General features: G+C 42.3%; 1 protein-coding gene across 1 annotated transcript in view; it reads left to right on the top strand.

The window, feature by feature from the left end:
- Timmdc1 (translocase of inner mitochondrial membrane domain containing 1) overlaps positions 1–16,470 on the top strand; it is a 28,641-nt gene extending 12,171 nt beyond the window's left edge. The window contains exons 5-7 of the mRNA XM_051149907.1: positions 6,561–6,639; positions 13,876–13,986; positions 16,244–16,470. Coding sequence (XP_051005864.1) covers positions 6,561–6,639; positions 13,876–13,986; positions 16,244–16,397 — 344 coding nt within the window. The 3' untranslated portion in view covers positions 16,398–16,470. The remainder of the gene's footprint in view (positions 1–6,560; positions 6,640–13,875; positions 13,987–16,243) is intronic.
- The last annotated feature ends 4,670 nt before the right edge of the window (positions 16,471–21,140 follow it).

The following is a 21,140-nucleotide window of genomic DNA, read 5'->3' as shown; positions in this document are numbered from 1 at the left end:
GAAACAGAAGACTCAGTTGAGGCTACAAGTTCAAGGCCAACCCAGACAGCATATAAAGACTCCATACCTTTAAAAATATTAAAAAAAAAAAAAATCCAGCAGTAATAATAGCGAACTATGTGTGCTCAGAAAAGACTGGCGTGGGCCCTGCAAGCTACTCTTCTTTGGTTGTATGTGAGTTCTTGTAGACACAGAAGTAAAAGTCAGAGAAGATAATGTAAACTGAACTTTAAATGCATTTTCTTAGCCACAGACAAATTTGTTGGCCAAAGGTAAAGGTGTTAGTCACAACTTATGAGGAATTGTTGACTGACTTTTCCCAGGAAGTCAGACATAAAACTAAAAACTGAGAAAAGACCTCAGTGGCTGTGCTCTTGGGGAAAATGTAGAGGTTTGATCTAGGCAACTCACTACGGAAATGCGGAACCACAGCCACGTGAGGGACATGGCTCAACTCAGGAGTTGTGTGGTTTCAGCTGGAAGTCGGAGCCCTTGGGAGATGGAGGCTGGAAAGTCAGAAGCTCAAACTCTCTCTTGTCTACATAGAGAGTTTGATGCTAGCCTGGGCCACATGAGCCCTTGTCTCAAAAAGTTTATTTTTAACTGTAATAACAATAAGACATAGAAAAATGGTGTGTGTGTGTGTGTGTGTGTGTGTGTGTGTGTGTAAATTACCAGGGCAGGAAACTATCTGTTAGATATCAAGAGATAGCCAAACTATTTCAGTGGGTAAAAGCACTTGCCATGCAAATGTAAGAGCCTGAGTTCAAATCCTCAGAACCCATGCTGGATACACAGCACAAATATCTGTAACTCCAACACTGCTACTGGGAGATGGGATACAGGAACAAGGGAACCCTTAGATGCTTTCGGGCCCAGCCAGCCTGCTGTAAGTGGTGGGAAAACAAAAGACCCTTGTCTCAACCAAGGGGAGAATTAGGACCTATACTTGAAATTGTCCTTTGAGTTTTACATACATACTATGGTACATATGTACACACATACATACATACACATGCATAAACATGCATACATACACAAACATACAAATGTGCATTTTTATGCTCATAAAAATATTTTTAAAAATTTGCTGAAGAAGTAGTCAACCGCAGATTTAAGATAACAGAAGAAAGAACCAGGTGTGATAGCTCATAGCTGTAATCTCAGCACCTGGAAAGCAAAGACGGGGGGAATGCCTCAAGTCTGAGTGTAATGTGGGCTATAGAGTAAGATTATGTATGGACAAAAAAACGTTTTTGAGACAGAGTTTCTCTGCACTGCCCTGGCTGACCTGGAACTCCCTTGGTAGGCCAGGCTGGCCTCAAGCTCAGACATCTGCTTGCCTCTGCCTCCTGAGTGCTGGGATTAAAAGTATGCATCACTATAGCCTGGATATAACTTTTTTTAAGCAACAGAGGTGAATGAAGTTAGATCAGTACAGATTATTTCCTCTAAAGGAAATACAAAGTGTAAGGAAACACATTGTGACCAGACACAGTGGTGCACACCTGGGACCCCAGCACTCGGGACGCAGAGGCAGGCAGATCTCTGTGAGTTCAAGGCCACCCTGGCCTACAAAGTGAATTCAGGACAGCCAAGGCTACACATAGAAAACCAAACCAAACAAAAACAAAACCAATGGAAATACCAGATAAAAAGGAAAGGAGGCGAGAAAATTTTTGGGAAAAGAAACACAATAGCATCTCCAGACTCAAACAAGTTAACTTGTACATCTAAGAAGTTCAGCAAACTCCAAGAGAGAGAGCCACAGAGATTCACACCTGGAGAGGTTATATTTAAGCTTTCAGGTTTTCCTGAAGGAGCTTTGATTTTTATTACTTAAAAAAGTTGCATATGTATTTGCTTTCTGACTCTGTGCTATGCCTTCAGCACTTCCACAAGTTTCTGCTCCTCAATAATGAAATTCTGTTGGATCCTGTCAGGGGCATGCTTAGAACACATGGAGGCCCCCAGGCCCCACTGACGTGCTTCTCTGTTTTAGACAGTCGGGGTCCCTTAGGTGCCTTCCCAACCTTCTTGGTATAAAGGTAAACAGTGCTATAACCAGGGGTTTGAAATACCAAGTTTTGTTAGAGACTGTACTGTAGGAAAGCCTATGATTATATGTCAGACACTAAACCATTCTGAGTGTATCTACATAGTGGAAAAACTAAGCTGGCTTTTTCATCTTAATTTTTAAATGAAAAACACTGGAATGAAAATTATAGTTTTTGTAGAAGAAAAAGACAATTATAGTTCTTAATAGAGAACTTGATAAAAATATGTAACATCTCTCTAAAATGCTGGTTCTATGACCATAGCAAAAAATTTCTCTAAAGAATTAAGGAGATCTTGCCATCCAAAATTAAAACATGAATAAAATTATGATATATAGAATACTGGAGATGTTTGCAAACCTATTGGACAGATTTCAAAGAATCTGAAATAAAGACTAAGTATACAGGTGTGTCTAAACTAAAGGTGATATTTTAAATACATAAAGAGGGAATTGACAGTTCCCAGGCTAGAACAGTTACTAACTGTGTGGAAAGAAATCAAATTGCAACAGTATTCAGTATAATAAATTTTTTATAGATTTATTTATTTATTATGTATACCGTGCACATTAGATCACATTATAGATGGTTGTGAGCCACCATGTGGTTGCTAGGAATTGAACTCAGGCCCTCTGGAAGAGCAGTCAGTGCTCTTAACTGCTGAGCCATCTCTCCAGCCCCAGTATAATAAAATTTAAGATTCATTAAAACACTTAGATAAAAATTGATGAAATGGGGGGTCAGAGAGATGGCTCAGTGGTTAAGAGCACTGTCTACTCTTCTAAAGGACCTGGGTTCAATTCCCAGCACCCATCTGTCAGCTCACAACTGTAATGCAAATAGAATAAAATGTTTGATGAAATGTTAGGGGGAAATATAACTGCATGTGTGTTGGTTTTCTGAGTAAGAAGATACTTAAATATAGATGTGTGTACATATATGTATATATATATGTATCTTTAAAATATATGTTTAAAGCATAAAAAGTAAGTTACATAAGAAATTATGAATAGTCTTTACCAACATAAAATACTGCAGAAGACAGTAAATGTGAAATGATCTCTCAGTAACAGTGTGTTCAGGTATACTTAGTAACAGTGTGTTCAGGTATACTTAGTAACAGTGTGTTCAGGTATACTTAGTAACAGTGTGTTCAGGTATACTTACTAAAAGCCCTTACGTATCAAAGAGAAGGAATATCTTAATTGGAGATCAAACAAACAACACAGCCTTTTAACTACATAAGCAACACAGGTAACTAATAAACACACGGTTTTCTACAAGTTAGATGTGCTTTAAGATGGCATTTAAAGCCTGTAACCTTGGGAAATGAAGCTCAGAATGCAGACGATCAATATTTGGTTGTGTACACCTTTAACTCCAGTTCTGGAGAGACTGAGGCAAGAGGGTCACAAATTTGAGGCCAGCGTGGACTACATTGTGAGTTCTATGCCCGCCTGTGTTATACAGGGTTCTAATTGTCCCTTTCTCCAAAACAAAACAACAACAACAACAAACCCCTTTCATACTTTTAATTGGAGATAACCTTTTTGTAACTACTTTTGAATAGCAGTGTAGTAATGTAAGTTCAAAGCCTTAAAAATATTCATATACTGGCGTATTAATCAGGATTTTCTAGCGAGCCCCCCTCCTCTCTCACTCTGTCTACATATGGAATTTATTGTGGCCCAGCTAATTCGACAATGGCTGCCTATGAACACACGGTCCAACAAGAATCCAGTAGTTGTTCAGTCCATGAGGCTGAGTGTCTCAGCTGGTCTTCAGTGTACACCGGAATCCTGAAGAAGTGGGCTCTAAGCCAGTGAGGGAGTGGACTTGTGGGCCAGGCAAGAGCAAGCAGGCAAAGAGCAAACGCTTCCTGCTTCCTGTTCTTATTAGAGGCTTCCAGCAGACGGCTAGGTCCAGGTCAGAGGTGTAGTCTTCCCACCTCAAAGGTCTGGCTTAGCAGATCTTCCTATTGCAAAGTAAGCAAAAATGTCTCACAAGTGTTTCTCACAGGTGTGCTCTCCATTTTAGGCTTTTGGTTAATTTCAGATTTAGTCAAGTTGACAACCAAGGATAGCCATCTGACGTGGATACTGGAGAGAGGACCTGTGTACTGCCCACACCCCTCCCAAACGCACACTCAGAAATACAAATTAATCTTCAAAATAAAAATGTTCATACCTCTTGTCCCAGAATTCTGTTTCTGTGAGTTCATTTTAAGGAAGCGTTCAAATGTGCATTTATAAGCAGGAGTGCCTTTACTTATACACTTATAAATAGAAAGCTGGAGTTGAGACAGTTTTGTGTTATGTCCATGCAGTAGACTCATGTGGGAGACTGTAATATTGAAAACTGAAAATTTAATGATAATGGAATTTAATAATATATTCAAGAAAATTAAAAGTTATATATATATGTGTGTGTGTGTGTGTGTGTGTGTGTGTGTGTGTGTGTATATATATATATATATAAAACATGGCCCTATTTTGTTTCTTTTTCTTTTTCTTTTCTTTTCTTTTTTTTTTTTTTTTGGCTTTTCGAGACAAGGCTTCTCTGTGTAACCTTGGCTGTCCTGGACTCACTTTGTAGACCAGGCTGGCCTCGAACTCACAGCACTCTGCATCCCAAGTGCTGGGATTAAAGGTGTGCGCCACCACTGCCCGGCTCTTATTTTGTTTCTTAAAAGTAGTTTGTTTGGAAGACTAACCATGACCTGTTTCTGAATAATGAGATTAAAACTGGTTTTTGTTCATTAAAAAAATTAATTTAGAAAAAAATTTAAATGAATACATAATAGTTAAATAGAAATTAAAACCTCAGATCAGACACCTGAAATGTTTTTAGTTGCAAAGGGGGGAACCCTGGGATATACACAGCACGGTTGGAGTGCTTGCTTAGCATGTGTTGCGCGCTGGGTTCATCCTCAGCAGCACATGACCTCCAGGTGGGAGTGCGTGGCTACTGTCGCCTCAGGACGAGGAAGTGGGGCCAGAGGTCAGAAGAAGGTCAACGTCATTCTCAGCTCCCCACCTACTTTGAAACTAGCCTGGGTTACAGGAGACCCTGCTTTTTTGTGCTTTGTTTTTCGAGACAGGGTTTCACTGTGTAGCCTTGGCTGTCCTGAACTCACTTTGTAGACTAGGCTGGCCTTCAACTCAGAGATCCACCTGCCTCTGCCTCCCCAACTGCCTTGAGACCCTGTTTTTTTTTTTTGTTAATTTATTCATATTACATCTAGATTGTTAGCCCTTCCCCTGTTTCCTCCCATTTCTTCCCTCCCTCCCATTTCTCCCCTTCTCCCCTCCCCTATGTCTATGACTGAGGGAGACCTCCTCCCCCTATATATGCTCTCAGAATATCAAGTCCTCTTTGGTACTAGCTATCCTCCTCTGAGTGCCACCAGGTCTCCCCATCTGGGGGACATGGTCAGAAAGGGGCATCAGAGTCGTGTGAGAGTCAGATCTCACTCTCCACTCAACGGTGGAGAGTATCATGTTCGTCGGCTAGGTCTTGGTAGGGGTTCGAAGCTTACTGCCTATATTCTCCTTGGCTGGTGCCTTAGTTTGAGGAGGACCCCAGGATCCAGATCTGCCTGTCATAAAGTTCTTCTTGTAGGTTTCCAGGACCCTGTGGGTCCTACTATTTCCCCATTCTTCCATGCTACTCTCACCTAAAGTCTCAATTGGATATCCTCTCCTCTGACCCACTTTCTTGGAAACAGCCTAAGTGTCCCTCAGTAGAAGAATGGACTAAGAAACTGTGGTATATTTACACGATGGAATACTACTCAGCTATTAAAAACGAGGAATTCCCGAGATTTGTGGACAAATGGATTGATCTAGAAATTATCATAATGAGTGAGTTCACCCAGAAGCAAAAAGAGACAAACGGTATATACTCACTTATATCAAAACACTAGTCCAAGGGATACGTACCATGAAAATCTTTGCTTACCGAGACCCTGTTTTTAAAAAGGAAAATAAAAAAGTGGCCTAGAAATGGAATTCCAGTGAGAAGAAGTGCACTCCTTGTATTGGTCACCAGGTGGCGTTGTATGCTAAATGCTACCTCTGCAGGTCTGCGTGATGGCACAGTATAGTGGGCAGTACAGATGGAGTAAGGCTGGAAGGCATAATCCAGGGCAAGTGAAGGGATTTGTTGTTGCTGTTGTTTTCTTAATTTTGGACAAAGTTGTCTTAAAGAAGGAAGACATGAAAGAGGTGAAAGATGTGGGGGAAAGTGAACTGTCAGCTTTTAAGAGAAAATGAGTAAAAAGAAAAAGTAGAGTGGGATGAGAGCCATCGGGGAGACTGAGGCAGTATATTTACAGAATGTTTTCTTCCTTTAACTGTAGACAGGAAGTTACCATCATGGCTGTTACTGCATAGTTCATGCTGGGTTCAGAAAGCCCACTTAGAGGTCTGCGTTCTTACTGTAAAAGAATAGAAATCTAGCATTTCAAGATAATTTAATAATGCCTTTTTCCCTTTTAAATAGCTGTCACAGGAGGTCTTTTCAGAGCAAACTTAGGTGTTCGAGGCCTGGTGGCTGGTGGTATAATCGGAGCTTTGTTGGGGTAAGTGTCAATATGCTTTAGTCTAAATGTCTTATCTATTAAAGGTACTGACTATAAAGAACAAATTGAGTCCTCAGAGACTTTAAAAGATGTATGTCCTGTATTGACAGTGGATGTGACTGTTCAATTCGTTGTTTTGGGAGCTATGAGAGGATTGAACCCGAATGCTTTTTCTAACTTAAGATAAAATGCATTTTTTATTTGTGTGTGCATGGATCTGTCTGTGTATGTGCCTAAGGAGTGCTGATCTCTTGGGGTTGGAGTTCCAGGCAGTTGCAAGCTTCCTGGTTGGTACTAGGGATAAAACTCAGGTTCTGTTCTGCAAAAACAGTACACACTCTTTACCACTGAGCCATCCCAGCTCTGACTGTCTACTTGTTGTGTTCATGGTTATCACAGTGTAATTGAAGCAGGAAATAACAGCTCAGTAGAGTCAAATATGATGTCTAGTCAAGATTCCTTTTCACTGGGTAAACTATGTTTAAATATCATCAATATCTGAAATTACTTGTAATTTGAACAAAATATTCATAAGGAGCAAGAAAAATGGCCAGAAAATTGTTAATATAGAACATGTGTTCTATAATATTTTAAAATTATGGTGGTGCATGCCTTTAATCCCAGCACTCAGGAGGCAGAGACGGGGATCTCTGAGAGTTTGAGGACAGCCTGGTCTACAAAACGAGTCCATGACAGCTAAGGCTACACAGAGAAACCCTGTCTTGGAAAAAAAACAAAACACCAAACAAAAAAATTATGTTTTCTTGAACTGAATACATGTATTATGTCAAAGTTTTCTTCCTTCCCTAGCTAAAATGCCAACATTTTGAAATAATTTTAAACTTATAGAAAAGTTGGACTTCAAACCCAGGCGGATCTCTGAATTTGAGGCCAGCCTGCTCTACAGAGTGGGTTCTAGCACGGCCAGGGCTACACAGAGGAGCCCTCACTCTAAAAAACAAAAAAAGACCTTATGTCTGGGTTTGTGAAGTGGCTCAGTGGGTAGAGGTGCTTGCCTCCAAGCCTGCTGGCCCGAGGGCGCTACCTACGACCCACATGAGCAAAGGAAAGGACTGACTATGTGCTTGTCTTATGACCTCCACACCCATGCTCATGCACACATGTGCACAAAGTAATATAATTTTTAAAGACTCATATCAGGCTAGGAGTTAGCTCAGTGACAGAGCACTTACCCAGCATGCACAAGGGTAAATTCAGACTCTAGCACTACTCAAAGTCAAACAACAACAAAACCCTAAGTGCTCATGCGATGTTTACTTGGAGTCACCAATTGCTGACTTCTGCCATATTTTATTTCTATCCCTGTATATGTATGATACGCATTCATAGTTCTTTACTTTTTGGTTAAACCATTTGAAACTTCATAAAATCTCACCCCTAAGTGTACCAGCAAGCATCTCCTAGGGTGAATCTGTGGTAGAGCTATCACAGTACACATGCTCCTGCCCTTTAGTCGCCCCAGCTGTACCCAGGGTGGTTCTCTGCTTTCATTATTCTTGTACTAGATTTGGGTTAAATGCTTTGTCGGGGATGCTACATAGGGGCATTTGTGCCCTTGGTATGTATCATATCAAGAGGCATATTACACTACCCATTATAAGTAATGTTAACTTTAGTATTTGATATGCTGCTGCAGTCTCTGTTGGCAAGGATGGAGGTGAAGGGCGCGCACACACACTGTTGGTGGGGATGTAAGGTGGTACAGACAATGCCACAGTCAGGACGGAGTTGCCTCAGAAACTAAAAGTGGAGCCTGCCTGGAGTGTCAGCTCTCAGAGCAGTGGTCCTCACACTGCAGCCCTGTAACACAGCTCCTCATCCTGTGGTGACCCCCAAGCATAACATTATTTCATTGCTACTTCAGAACTGAAATTTTGCTACTGCTATGAACTGTAATGTAAACATCTGATATGCAGGATGTCTGACATGCCACCCCTGGGAAAGGGTCCCTTGACTCTCCAAAGGGTGGAGACCCACAGGCTGAGAACAACGGAATTAGGATCTAATAAACAGTAAAACTAAAACTATTACATGATCCAGCCACACCGCTCCCTGCTGTGTGCCTGAATGAATCTGAGTGAAACTCTTCAGGTCTGAGATGTGTATTTCCTCCCTGGGACTATAAACCAGACACCCCCTTTCTGTTCCTAGAGGCTACCCACATCTTTCTCATGGCCATCCATGCTCAGAGTAGCAGTGTCTCTCCTCACACTGAATCTTCTGCTCCTTTCCAACCAGAGGCGACATGGTTTAAAGGGCCCACCCAGATAATCTCCTTTCTGATTAATTCAGATCTGCAGAATGCATGTTTCTATGCAACATAGTAAGAGCACAGGTGTACTGACTGCTCAGGGTCACGGCGGAATGTCCACTGCTTTAGAGGCAGGGGGACCCGGGAGAATGGATCCTAAAGATGAAGCTGACTAAAGCCTCATGCAGCAGCCAGCTTTATTCAGAGCATCAGAGTTTATACTTTGAGGGTTAAGAGGAGTCACCTGAGCAAAGTGAACAATCACAAGGACAAGTCACACATGGCAAAAACACTTTTTTCCGTAGAAGCAATGGACTACCAGCAGCAAGCAATAATGAGTAATCTGAAGTAAACCTGGGGCGAGCACGAAACCACATCCCAAGAAGAATTTTGTAGCCTGCTATCCTTCCTGTGAGTGCCACCAGGCCTCCCCATCCAGAGGACATGGTCAAATATGGGGCACCAGAGTTCGTGTGAAAGTCAGTCCCCACTCTCCACTCAGCTGTGAAGAATGTCCTGTCCATTGGGTAGATCTGGGTAGGGGTTCGAAGTTTACTGCATGTATTGTCCTTGGCTACCAAGAAGAGACTTGATACCCTATGAGCATATACAGGGGGAGGAGGTCCCCCTCAGTCACAGTCATAGGGGAGGGGAGTAAGGGGAAAATGGGAGGGAGAGAGGAATGGGAGGATACAAGGGATGGGATAACAATTGAGATGTAATATGAATAAATTAATAAAATGTAAAAAAAGAAGAATTTTAAGCTGGGCGTGGTGGTGCACGCCTTTAATCCCAGCACTCGGGAGGCAGAGGCAGGCGGATCGCTGTGAGTTTGAGGCCAGCCTGGTCTACAAAGTGAGTCCAGGATGGTCAAGGCTACACAGAGAAACCCTGTCTCGAAAAACCAAAAAAAAAAAAAAAGAAGAAGAATTTTGTGTTGTAAAGACACTGAGGTCACAAGACTCTTGTCTTGTTTTCTTGGTGTTTTCTCACAACAGTGGAGGGATTAGGGCAGCAAATTTGGGAAAACTTTACACTTCTCTCTGTCACACAGTTACAGGGCTCTCTGTTCAGTCCTGCATTGCAGCTCTTTCCCATGGTGATTAGGTAGAGTGAGACCATGTGGACACCTTGTCATCCTGTCCCCAGCTATCTTTCCTGAGGTGGCTTTAACAGTGTATTGACCGCCTTGTGCCTTGGTTATTAGGAAGGTGGTTACAAAGACAGTCTAGTTCGGGCCATCCTTCTGTTTTCATTGGTTGACATTCTTCTGAATGCGCTATCCTTTCTCCCTGCTTACTTGCCCACCCGCCTTCCCGCCACTCTGTCAGGGCAGGAAGGGGTGGAGGGACGTTTGAGATGCTCTATAGGCCAGCCTTGACCTTGTTACCGTCCGTGGCTTTCTGAGTGCTCACATTATAGGCATGAGTCACCACGCCAGCTGGAGTTACGGGTTTTAGTGTACTTTTCTTTCTTTCTTTCTTTTTTTTTTTTTTTTTTTTTTTTTTTTGAGACAGGGTTTCTCTGTGTAGCCTTGGCCATCCTAGACTCACTTTGTAGATCAGGCTGGCCTCGAACTCACAGCGATCTGCCTGCCTCTGCCTCCCAAGTGCTGGTTATTGTACATTTCAAGACAGGGGTTTTCTGTATAGCTTTGGCTGGCCTAGAACTTATTCTGTAGACCAGGATTGCCTGGAACTCACAGAGATCTGCCTGCCTCTTCTATCTCAGGGCTGGGATTTAAAAGCATGTGCTGCTGCCGCCTAGCTTATTTTACAATTTTTTAATTTACTAAAATTCAGATTGTCAAAACCCACTGCTAACATTGTTTTTGTTGTATTGTTAGTATATCAGCTTTGTTTGGAGGGGAAAGTTGTTGAAGCTAGTGGAAAATTTTTTTCATGAGAGGGTCCCTAGCTCAGGCTAGCCTCAACCTTCCCATGTAGCCAACATTGACCCTGAACTTCTGATCCTCCTGCCTCTGCCTCTGAAGCAGTGGTATTACAGGCATGCTCATGTGCCTTTTTTTTTTTTTTAATGCAGTGCTGGGGATAGAATTTGGACCTGTATGCATGTTAGGTAACCTCTCTATGGTCATCCCAGCAAAAAATATTTTTAGTTGTGGTTATATATGTTTCATTTATCATCTTGATCATTATTATTACTTTTAAAATTAGTATACAATGAAGCAGAATGAAATTTTCATATAACTTTGTTCTTATTGGTCCTTCTCTTCTATTTCCTTTTCCACATTTTAACTTTTTGTTTTGTTATTTGGAACAGAGTTTCTCTGTGTAGCTTTGGCTGTTCTGGACTCTCTCTGTAGACCAGGTTGGCCTCAAACTCACAGAGGCCTGTCTCTGCCTTCTGAGTGCCGGGATTAAAGGTGTGCACCACCACAGCCCAACTTTTAAAAAAATAATTCATTTTTATTACTTTTCATTATCTGTGGGAGTCAGGGGAGTCATACGCCCTGGAGCTGGCTGTGAGCTGCCGAATGTGGACGCTGAGAATTGAACTCAGATCCTTTGGGAAAGTAGCAAACTTCCTTAACACTTGAGCCTCCATTTTAACCATTTTCAAGTTTGCAGTTCAGTAGTGTTAAGCATACTAACGTTGTTGTACAGTCCATCTCCGGAAAGTTTTGTCTCAACCCTGAAACTGTATTTATTAACTGTAGTTCTTCCTATCACTCAAGCCCGCTATTAGCAACCACTTTCTGCTTTCCATTTGATGTGATTTTGACCTGCGTCCTAGAACCATACAGCGTTTGAATGGCTGGAATCCACATTTTGTCTTTTGTAAGACGTTTTACTTACCATACTAACATGCTTGAGGGTTATTTACATTGTACCATGTGATGCTTTCTTGCTTTTTAATTTAGTGGTACAGTACTTGCTTGCTTGCTTGCTTTTTTTCCCCCCCACAGACAGGGTTTCTCTGTGTAGCCTTGGCTGTCCTGGACTTGCTTTGGAGACCAGACTGGCATCAAACTCACAGAGATCCACCTGCCTCTGCCTCCCAGAGTGCTGGGATTACAGGTGTGCTCTAGCGCACCTGGCACGATTTCTTTTTTTAAATGATGCAAAATTCTTTCCCTCTACCCCTTCCCCCTTCTCTCTCTCTCTCTCTCTCTCTGTCTCGTGTGTGTGTGTGTGTGTGTGTGTGTGTGTGTGTGTGTGTGTGTGTGTGTGTGAGAGAGAGAGATTGATTTTCCATTCTGCTGATGTATTTTTGGATTTCTTTTGCTTAGCCAAAAAAAAAAAAAAAAAAAAAAAAAAAAAGAATGAGATTATTGAAGTTCTATCCAGAGAGAATTTGACTTATATCAAGGTTAAAACTGTTTTCCTTGAGAACATAGGAAACACATTCTGTTTGTCCTTGTGGTAATTATCTAAATCAGTTTATTTTGTGCACATACACACACTTTTGTATACAGGTGCATTTGTGTTCATGGGTGTAAAGATCAGAAATCAATGTTAGGTGTCTTCCTCAATCACCTTCCATTTATTTAGTTTTTTTTCTTACTGAGGTTCAAATCTAGGGCCTTGCACATGATAGGCAAGGGCTTTACCGCTAAGCTCCATCTTCAGCTCCATCCACTTTTTTTTTTTTTTTTTTTTCTTTTTTGAGAAAGGGTTTCTCTGTGTAATAACCCTGCCTATCCTGGAACTCTCTTTGTAGACCAGGCTGGCTTTGAACTCACAGTGATTCGCCTGCCTCTGGCTCCTGAGTGCTGGAATTAAAGGCCTGGGACACCACTCACAGCTACTCCACTTTATTTTTTAAGACAGGATCGCTCACTGAACCTGGAGCTCACTGATTGGTTAGACAGGGTAGTCAACAAGCCCTGGAGCCTCTCCTATCTCTACCTCCCCAGTATGGGAGTATAGGCGCATGCTGCCACACCTGACTTTCTACATGGGGGCTGGCCATCCAAACTCAGGTTTCCCTCCAGGCCCTATTGAAGTTTCTTTTTCTTTGTTGGTTTTTAAGATTTATTTATTTTTATTTTATGTGTATATATGTGTGCATGCCTAGTGCCCTTGGAGGGCTGAATAGGGCATTGGGTCTCTTGGAGTAAGAATTATAGGCAGTGTGAATCAAGCCTGGGTCCCCTGCAAAAGCAGCAAGTGCTCTTAACTGCTGAATCATCTCTCCAGCCCTAAATCAGTCTCTTAGCTTATCTGGTGTCATAGCAGCTGTCAGTTATACCAGACTCCAGAATTTTAAGATGCTTAATGGCTTCATCTCTCAAAGCTAGTAGCATCTTCCTCCCACCAAATTAGTTCCTCCACATGTCTTCCCCTCCAGGGCTGGTGTTACACAGATGAACTAGTCATTGCATTCCCCCTGCCTCTCTGCCCTTTTTATTGATTCTTTGTGAGTTTCACATTATGTGCCCAGCCCCACTTATCTCCCATTCTCTAGTATCTGCCCTTGCAACCTCCCCTCACCCTGGATAAAACACACAGAAACGAACAAAAACAAAATCAAGCCTAGAAAAGCATCTTGTCATGGAAGCTGTGGTGTGTCCTACAGTCATCCCTCCTCCACACATCTTCACTTACAGATGTTCACTGCAGTGAGCCATTGGTCTAGTTCAAGGTCTGTGGGTTCTGTGGCACCATCAGTAACGGATCCTTACCAGGATTCCTTCCTGTGACCCTGTTGTTGCCTTGTGCCATGAAGATCCTGCAGCTTTGGATCAGCAGGACTGGCCCTTTAACAGTTCACAGTTGATGTAGATTTTAGGGTAGGCCAACTCAAAGTCCTAGATCTGGCCAGTGTGCTAGCTAAGCTGGATGGCTTTTCCTTGTTTGCACCACCAGGGCAGACTCTCCAGCACTGCTGTGGCTAAGCTTCTGTATCTGATAGTGAACACGTGGCTCTGCTGTTGATGAGCAGGGCATTCATGAGTTGAGTGGGCTAATGACTTCTTGAACTTCCTGTTTTCCCCTCAGCACACCTATGGGAAGCCTGTTGATGGCCCTGCAGAAGTACTGTGATGAGACAGTTCAGGAGAGAAGACAGAAGGACAGGAAGGCTCTCCATGAGAAGAAACTTGAAGAGTGGTAAGGAGCCTGTAAGGACCAGTGCTCAGGCTTCCTAGGCACGGCCCACGCTATGACCACGGGCTATCCGAACGCCACTCGGTTCACAGGAGTTTGCTTTTCCTGAGTCTTTCAGTTCTTTTAGTCTGTATTGTCTTTTGTATCTGTTTCATTAAGGGAGTGGGAAAATGAAAGACACTGATTTTATTTTTAATTTGACCAGGCTGTTTCTTTAGGTCTGTCTCTCCTCCCTGCCACTACCTTCTTTCCTTCCTTGTGTGTGTGTGTGTGTGTGTGTGTGTGTGTGTGTGTGTGTGTGTGTCTTGGTAAATCATTCGGTTTAATTAGGGTTACAAGGGCATTGGTAAATAGTTATTTACAGGAGCAGGAGCAACTTACAATGCGTTACCACTGAAGAAAGCATCTTCTGCTTCCCTAGTAACCTTTAACAGCCTATAAATAAATTCTCAGGGGCAGACAGGGCCTCGTGAATCCTTCCCTGGTCCGTGAAGGTCCAGGAAGGAATGCTGACAGGCCTAACCTTGTGCAAGTAACCACAGCTACTCTAAAGCCACAAGGCTGTCGCCATGCCATTTCTGGAAGACAGTGTGAGGGAGCTGAGGCAAGGTGATCACTTCAAGTTCCAGGTCGGCTTGGTTACTAAGTGTCCTTATGTGAAATTTTACCTGTTGATGTGGTCACAGAGCTGAAGTTCATGGGTGGGATGCCACTGGGACACCTGAGGGTGCTTGCTTCTTCTGTGTGTCGTTTCATGTGCTGCAGTGTTGGCCTTCTTCAGTGCTGGAGGTTTACTAGAGCCTTACCAGTGCTACACAAGCCCTCTGTCACTGAACTTGAGCCCCAGGCCCCTTTTAATTTTCACTAATTTAACTTATCAACTTATTGAATAAAATTTAATACATTTTAAGACACCATCTCACCAAGTTGCCCAGACTGGCCTTTGAACTTGTTGTCAGCCTTTTGTCAGCTTTCTAGTAGCTGGGATTCTAGGGTGTATCAACAGGCCTGGTTTAGTAATCTACACTCTTTAGGGTAGGATGGTGAGACTGATGGCTGACTTGGCATAAGCCCTGACATCTAGTACTCTAGAGTGCAAGTGCTGATCATGGCTTAGCTCCTGGCACAGCATGTGCTGTTGTCATTGCTGCTGTGAAAGCATTGTGGGGAGACGTGAACAAATAATGATTATATTCAAATTTTAAAAGAGAGAAAAAACCAGAAGTTGATCAGTGACAGCAAACATGAAATACAGTAATGAAGGGTTCTTCAGCCAAGGGAAATAATATTAACATACGGGGCTGGAAGGTGGCACTGGCTGCTCTTCCACAGGACCTCGATTCAGATTCCAGTACCTCCATAGCAGCTTATAACTGTCTGTAACTCCATTTGGGGGAATCTAACACCCTTTTCTGGCCTCTGCGGGCACCAGACACACATGTGTCACACAGACATACAGACAGGTAAAAATGTCCATACACATAAAATAAAATTTAAAAAATTTAAATGTCTGACTTACATGTGTCATGAATATGTAATGGTATTTCTAAGAAGAGTTCAAATGTTTATGTGACTTTTTGTATGACTGCCTCTGTGCTTGAAAATAATATGGAGAAATAGTTTTTAAAATTGTCCTAGCAGAAAATATAGAAGACTGGCCATAGATACGACAGATAAATGGTCAAATTTGATTGGGACGAGACTTAAGTTGATAATCAGAGAAAGACTCTAAAACTCTATTTAGGAAAAGAACTGATCTGTTACAAATTAGCGTCTAGTTTTCATGAATATGTATTTGATTCTATTCTTGATGAATCTGTATCTCTATAGTTGTCCTGTATGAGTCTACCTAGATCACCATCGCAAAGCCTTCAGAGCCACAGGTCAGGTGTGAGCACTTACATAGTGACAGAAGCTCCCAGCTACCTAGGTCTGAGGGGTAGGAGGACAGCCAGCTTTGAGATGAAGCCTTAGCGTAGGGTATATTTACTCCCATTTATCACCCCTCAGAGAACTGCAGGACACAGAGTCCCAGAATGTTAAGTCCAGTGTCCATTTTGGTACTGTGGAAATCAAGGGTAAACTAAAAGTGGAAGAGGGTAGAAAGAGAAGCGATTCTTTGTATTGTGAGTGCAAGGACAAACATTTGCTCATAAGTTGTCGTAGCAAAGCAGGGAAGATATGACAGATAGCCCTTTGAAGTCTCTGGAAGGGCAAGTGCTGAAGCAGAACTTGACATGTGTATATCCTTTGGTTGTAGGAAAAGAAACCTGCAAGTCACTGAGCGCCTCCCTGAGGAAATTGAAAGTGGCTTAGAGAAGATTCGCCCTGAGGAAGATGCTCAGCGAATCGAGGAGCTGCTAAGCCTCCCTAGGAACCCTTTGTCGTTGTCAGAGAAGCAAAGCAAGGACTGAGGATGAGGGCTCTTTGTGTCTGAGAATGCCAGTGTCATTCCTTTGTCAGCCTGCTGACAAACGTGAGTGCTAGCAGCTATGGTAGCAGTGGCTTGCCTCTTACTTTCTCTCTCTCTCTCTCTCTCTCTCTCTCTCTCTCTCTCTCTCTCTCTCTCTCTCTCTCTCTCTCTCTCTCTCTCTCTCCAGGGTTTCTCTGTGTAGCCTTGGCTGTCCTGGACTCACTTTGTACACCAGGCTGGCCTCGAACTCACAGCTATCCACCTGTATCTGCCTCCCGAGTGTTGGGATTAAAGGTGTGCGCCACCACACCGGCTTCATTTTCTTATTTATATCAATCGTTGATCCATCTAAATACTTCACATTTCTCTATCCTGCTAGATTTTCTACAAATAAACTACTTCCCAAAAGATTAAAATTGCATTGTCTGGGTTGCCTATTCACCTCAGTCTTTTAAGAATGTTCTCTTGTGGTAACTGAGAGGAGAAAGAACTAGATACAGGAAAATGACCTGTGACATCTTCTTTCTTTGGCCACTACACATAGTGTGGGCCTCAGGGCATTTAGTTGTTTTAAAAAGAATAAAAGGTGATTGATGCGCCATTTGAATGTGATTTAACAAACTGGAAGCAGGCGGGTTATTAAAGACGCCATCAGCTTTGTTTCCTCCCTGCGTTACTGACAAAGCATCTGTGCCGCAGTACACAGAACATGCTTAGACGAGACATGCCACCTACACCAAGGAGCTGGCTGCCTGCAGAGAAGCCATGGAGTTCAGCTACGGACAGAAAAGAAGAAGCAAAAGACTGAATTACATGGGCAGCACTTCTCTGGCCTTTGGTTTTGCTTTCTTCAGTTTTAGTTACCTGCAGCTAACTGTGGTCTGAAAATACTAAATGGAAGATCCCAGGACTAAGAAGTTCCAAAGTTTTAAATTTTGTGCCTTTCTAGATTGGATGATGGAATCTCACCGTTTCTCCTGAGGTAGAACATAGTCCTTTGCCTAGCAGTCTCCACTCGTCCATCCGTCACTTAGTCTTGGTTATCAAGTTGAGTATGTGGAATGGCAGTGCTTGTGTTAAAAAAAAGTCATTTAATAATGTCTCCAAAGTATATGAGTAGTGCTGCTAACAGTTCACATGTATGAAGACAAGCTATGCAGTGCGCCTTTTAAGAAAAAAGATGAGTACTACTGCCACATGTGGGATCCTGTATCGTATAGAACTTCAGGCGTCCACTGTACTCAGGTGGAAGGGAAGAAACTGCTAGCATTTTAATCTGGAGTTGGACTTACTCTTGGTAACTTGGTTCTACTCTTAAGCGAGTTCTAAAGAACAGCATAGTGCAGTAGCTAACGCTAAGGACTCTGGGGGCAAATCACTTGCTTTCCATTTCAGCCAGCATTGCAGCTGTGTGACTTAACAACAAGGCCATTTTATGAGCCTAGAGTCTAGTACATTCTAGGCAAGCACTCAGCCAGTGCCCCATTGTGTTTAGGTCTCAGGTTTTTCACCAAGTGTAGCAGTGTATTCTTGAAAGTAGCTAAGTATGATATTGTTAAGTATGTGTTTGCACTCCTCAACACACAACTTCCCAAACCCTGGAAACTCACAGGTGGTGGTATCTTTGTATGTGTTGATGAGTTGTGTGAGGGTTGGAGGCCTCTTAATGGCTGAGTGCTGGTCACCTAAAAGTTCCTAGGAGAGAACAGGCACTTTCGGTCCCAACTTACAACCTCTGGTTAGGGAGATGAGCTGCTCACCAAATGCCATGCATCTGAAACTCCCATGACAGCCCAAAGGGACACTGCTGGAGGGCTGCTGGTTCCCATAGGCGGAGCACCAGGGAGGGCATGGAATCACCCCACCCCACCCCCCTGTGCTTCACCCAGTGCATGTTTTCATTGGCATGCCTTTTACAGCAAACCAGTAAGTATGCTTCCCTGCATCCTGTGATTTGCTCATCAAGCAAATTGATTGCACAAGGAGATGCTTGAACCTCAATTTTGTAGCTAGCTGGTCAGTTATGGGAATGAGCCTTTACCTAGGCATACGATGGAGTGGAACTGTATATCCACTCCAGAAGTAATTACTTCCTGGCTGCCTGGGAGAAACTCCCACTGTGTGTGTGTGTGTGTGTGTGTGCGTGCGCGCGCGTGCATGTCTGATTTTTTCAACAAACAATTTAACACAATGCCTATATGATAATAAATATTCATAGCTGTAAGGAAAGGCCTCTGCATGATATATTGGCACAGTAAGTTATGTGTTAAGACCATTCTGGTAAATCATGTCTTTTATAATTACCACATTCATAAATTGATGACAGATTGGCAAGTAGTTATTCTTTTCATTGTTTTATTCATAATGACATGCAAAGTCTTTAAAAGTTATAAAATTATAGAGTTGCTTTTAAAAATAATTTTACTTTTATCATAAAAAACACACAGTAATAAAATCAAAGCATTTTTAAAAACAGCTAACATTTATCAAATGTAGTAATCAATAATTTAATATAATTTACTTTTCTAACTTTCCACTTAGATTGTTCCTTTTTTGTCCCCCTGCCCACCCCCCTTTTGAGGTCCCCTTTGGTCAGCCCAATGATATTGAGTCTTAATTAAATGCAGCAGCTCCCTTATGTTTTTCTTTGGTTTTGCTTTCAGTGTTTTGTTAATTTCTTGTCAGTCCACTGCCTTTATTCTCTTTAGTGCCTATTTCTTAGACAGTACAACAAAATCCTAAAAATTAAACATCCAGCCCCACTGAAAAACTTGGCTGTCTTTTGGTGTCCAACTCCAATTTTTCAGACAAGAATATTGTCTTAAGTCCACCACTGACCTAGTTAAGTTGTGGATGACAATTTCAGAGAACAGGCAACCTTCAACATGGAGGCAGCAGTTGGTTACTTCGTGTTTTCCTTACCTCTGGGGACCAGGGAGAGGAGTGAGTGGTTCTCAGACCCGGTCTTACAGCTCATGCTACCTGGAATTCAATCCTGCCGTAGCCTCCTGAGTGCTGAGATTACAAGCACGTGCTGCTGGCTCTGATGGACATACTGCTTTTCAGTTCTCCATTGTAGCAGATCTGTCCCAAGAGGGAAAGCCACTCTAAGGAATCTAAGGAAGTTCTAATCTCATTTTAAATGAGAACTATCTCAGGTATTATGAAAAAGGGTGAGCGTACCTGAATAGATTGCAAGTCCAATATGAACTAGTAGACTATGAACTGTGCCCCCAACGTGGCTTTTGCTTTGAAGTGTGAAAGGCACGCATTCATCTTAGATGTCAGAAGATGCTCATTTTGGGTAATTCTAGTTTCTGTTAAACTTGAGGAAATTAAACGATGAAAAAGGATGACTGAAAATTAATATTTTTATTACCCTTGTATGGGTATACATAACAACATGTTTCCTACAAACTACACTAGGCCCAATAGGCCTTAAAAAACAGACCAAAAACAATCTGCCCATACATGTTAGTCAAGTATTATCAACAAGCAATATTCTGAGCCCCCCACTAACTAAGCCTTTTGCTTAAAAGCATTTTAAATTAGCCTACCTACAAGCTCATAGTTTAGGGTCTAACTGAAGGTTAAAGGCAGTAAATCCAGGAAATCTGGCTTCTGACTCGCTTTCCCAAACCAGGTTCCCTCCTGGAGCCTCAGTGTCTTCATTAATACAGCTAGTGTTCTGCTAAGTGTAGTAGCTCACACCTGTAATTCTGGCACTCAGGAAACTGTAGGAGGATTGCTACACATTTGAAACCTGCCTGGGCCACAAAGTGACTTCTAGGTCACCTTGAGCAACAGGGTAAGACCCTATCTTAGAACACCAAGTGTGTGTGGTGGGGCAGATGTGCTAGTGTTCCCTAATGCCCCTCCCTAACAGAATTTAGTCTCTTCTTTCTTAAGATCAGCAGAACCGTGATATGCATCACATCCTTCTCCGTTCTTCTGAAAAAACACTGGAAAGGCTTCACGTAAAGAACAGATGTTCTTCAGCAGGGTACGATTGGGTAGGCCTAGATTTCTGAAGACATTTAAAGAAGAGGCCAGTTGAAAATGTAGGAGAGACCTAAGGAAACAAAAGAAATAAATGAATGTTTCAACCTTAATTTTTGCAGGAGAGAAAAATACTATGCTTTACATCTCAAGGCCAACTATATATTTAATTTGAGTTAACAATAAATATTAGTCGTGATAGGGAATATAAAAACCGCTTAATATTTATTACATGAAATGCAGTAAATATTCACCAAGTAAATGTTTATTAAACACCAGGTTCTCCAAACAAGCACATGCTGTTGCAGTCTACTGTGTGTATGATAAAGATATCAGACGTGATTGCTTTTCCTCAATAAGCTTGTAGTCTGGAAAAGGACATGATACGGGGCACATGAATCCCGAGTAGTATGTGATGTACTAAAATCCATAGATGGAGCTGCATGGACTCATCAAGGTGGCACAGAAGGCACTGTGTAGAAAGTTGGGTGTGTAACTTGGTCCTGAGGCACAGCAAGTTGGCCAGAAGGTGTAAGTTGCAGAAACTCTTCATCACGGAATTGAAAGGGAGGAACATTGTGGAAAGGCATTCTAAGGGGTAATATGTTTAAAGGAAAAGAAAATAGAAAAGGAATTTGGGAGCTTTGGGAAGCATAAAAACAGGCTGCTGTGGGGTAGAGTCGAAGTAGTAGTAGTCATCTCACTTGATTATTGTTTGTTTTTTATCTGTATGATGATTACAGCC

The sequence above is a fragment of the Acomys russatus genome, chromosome 8, assembly GCF_903995435.1.
Source record: "Acomys russatus chromosome 8, mAcoRus1.1, whole genome shotgun sequence".
Lineage (NCBI taxonomy): Eukaryota > Metazoa > Chordata > Mammalia > Rodentia > Muridae > Acomys > Acomys russatus.
The sequence above is the reverse complement of the archived record's forward strand: the minus strand, read 5'-3'. Positions and strand labels throughout refer to the sequence as shown.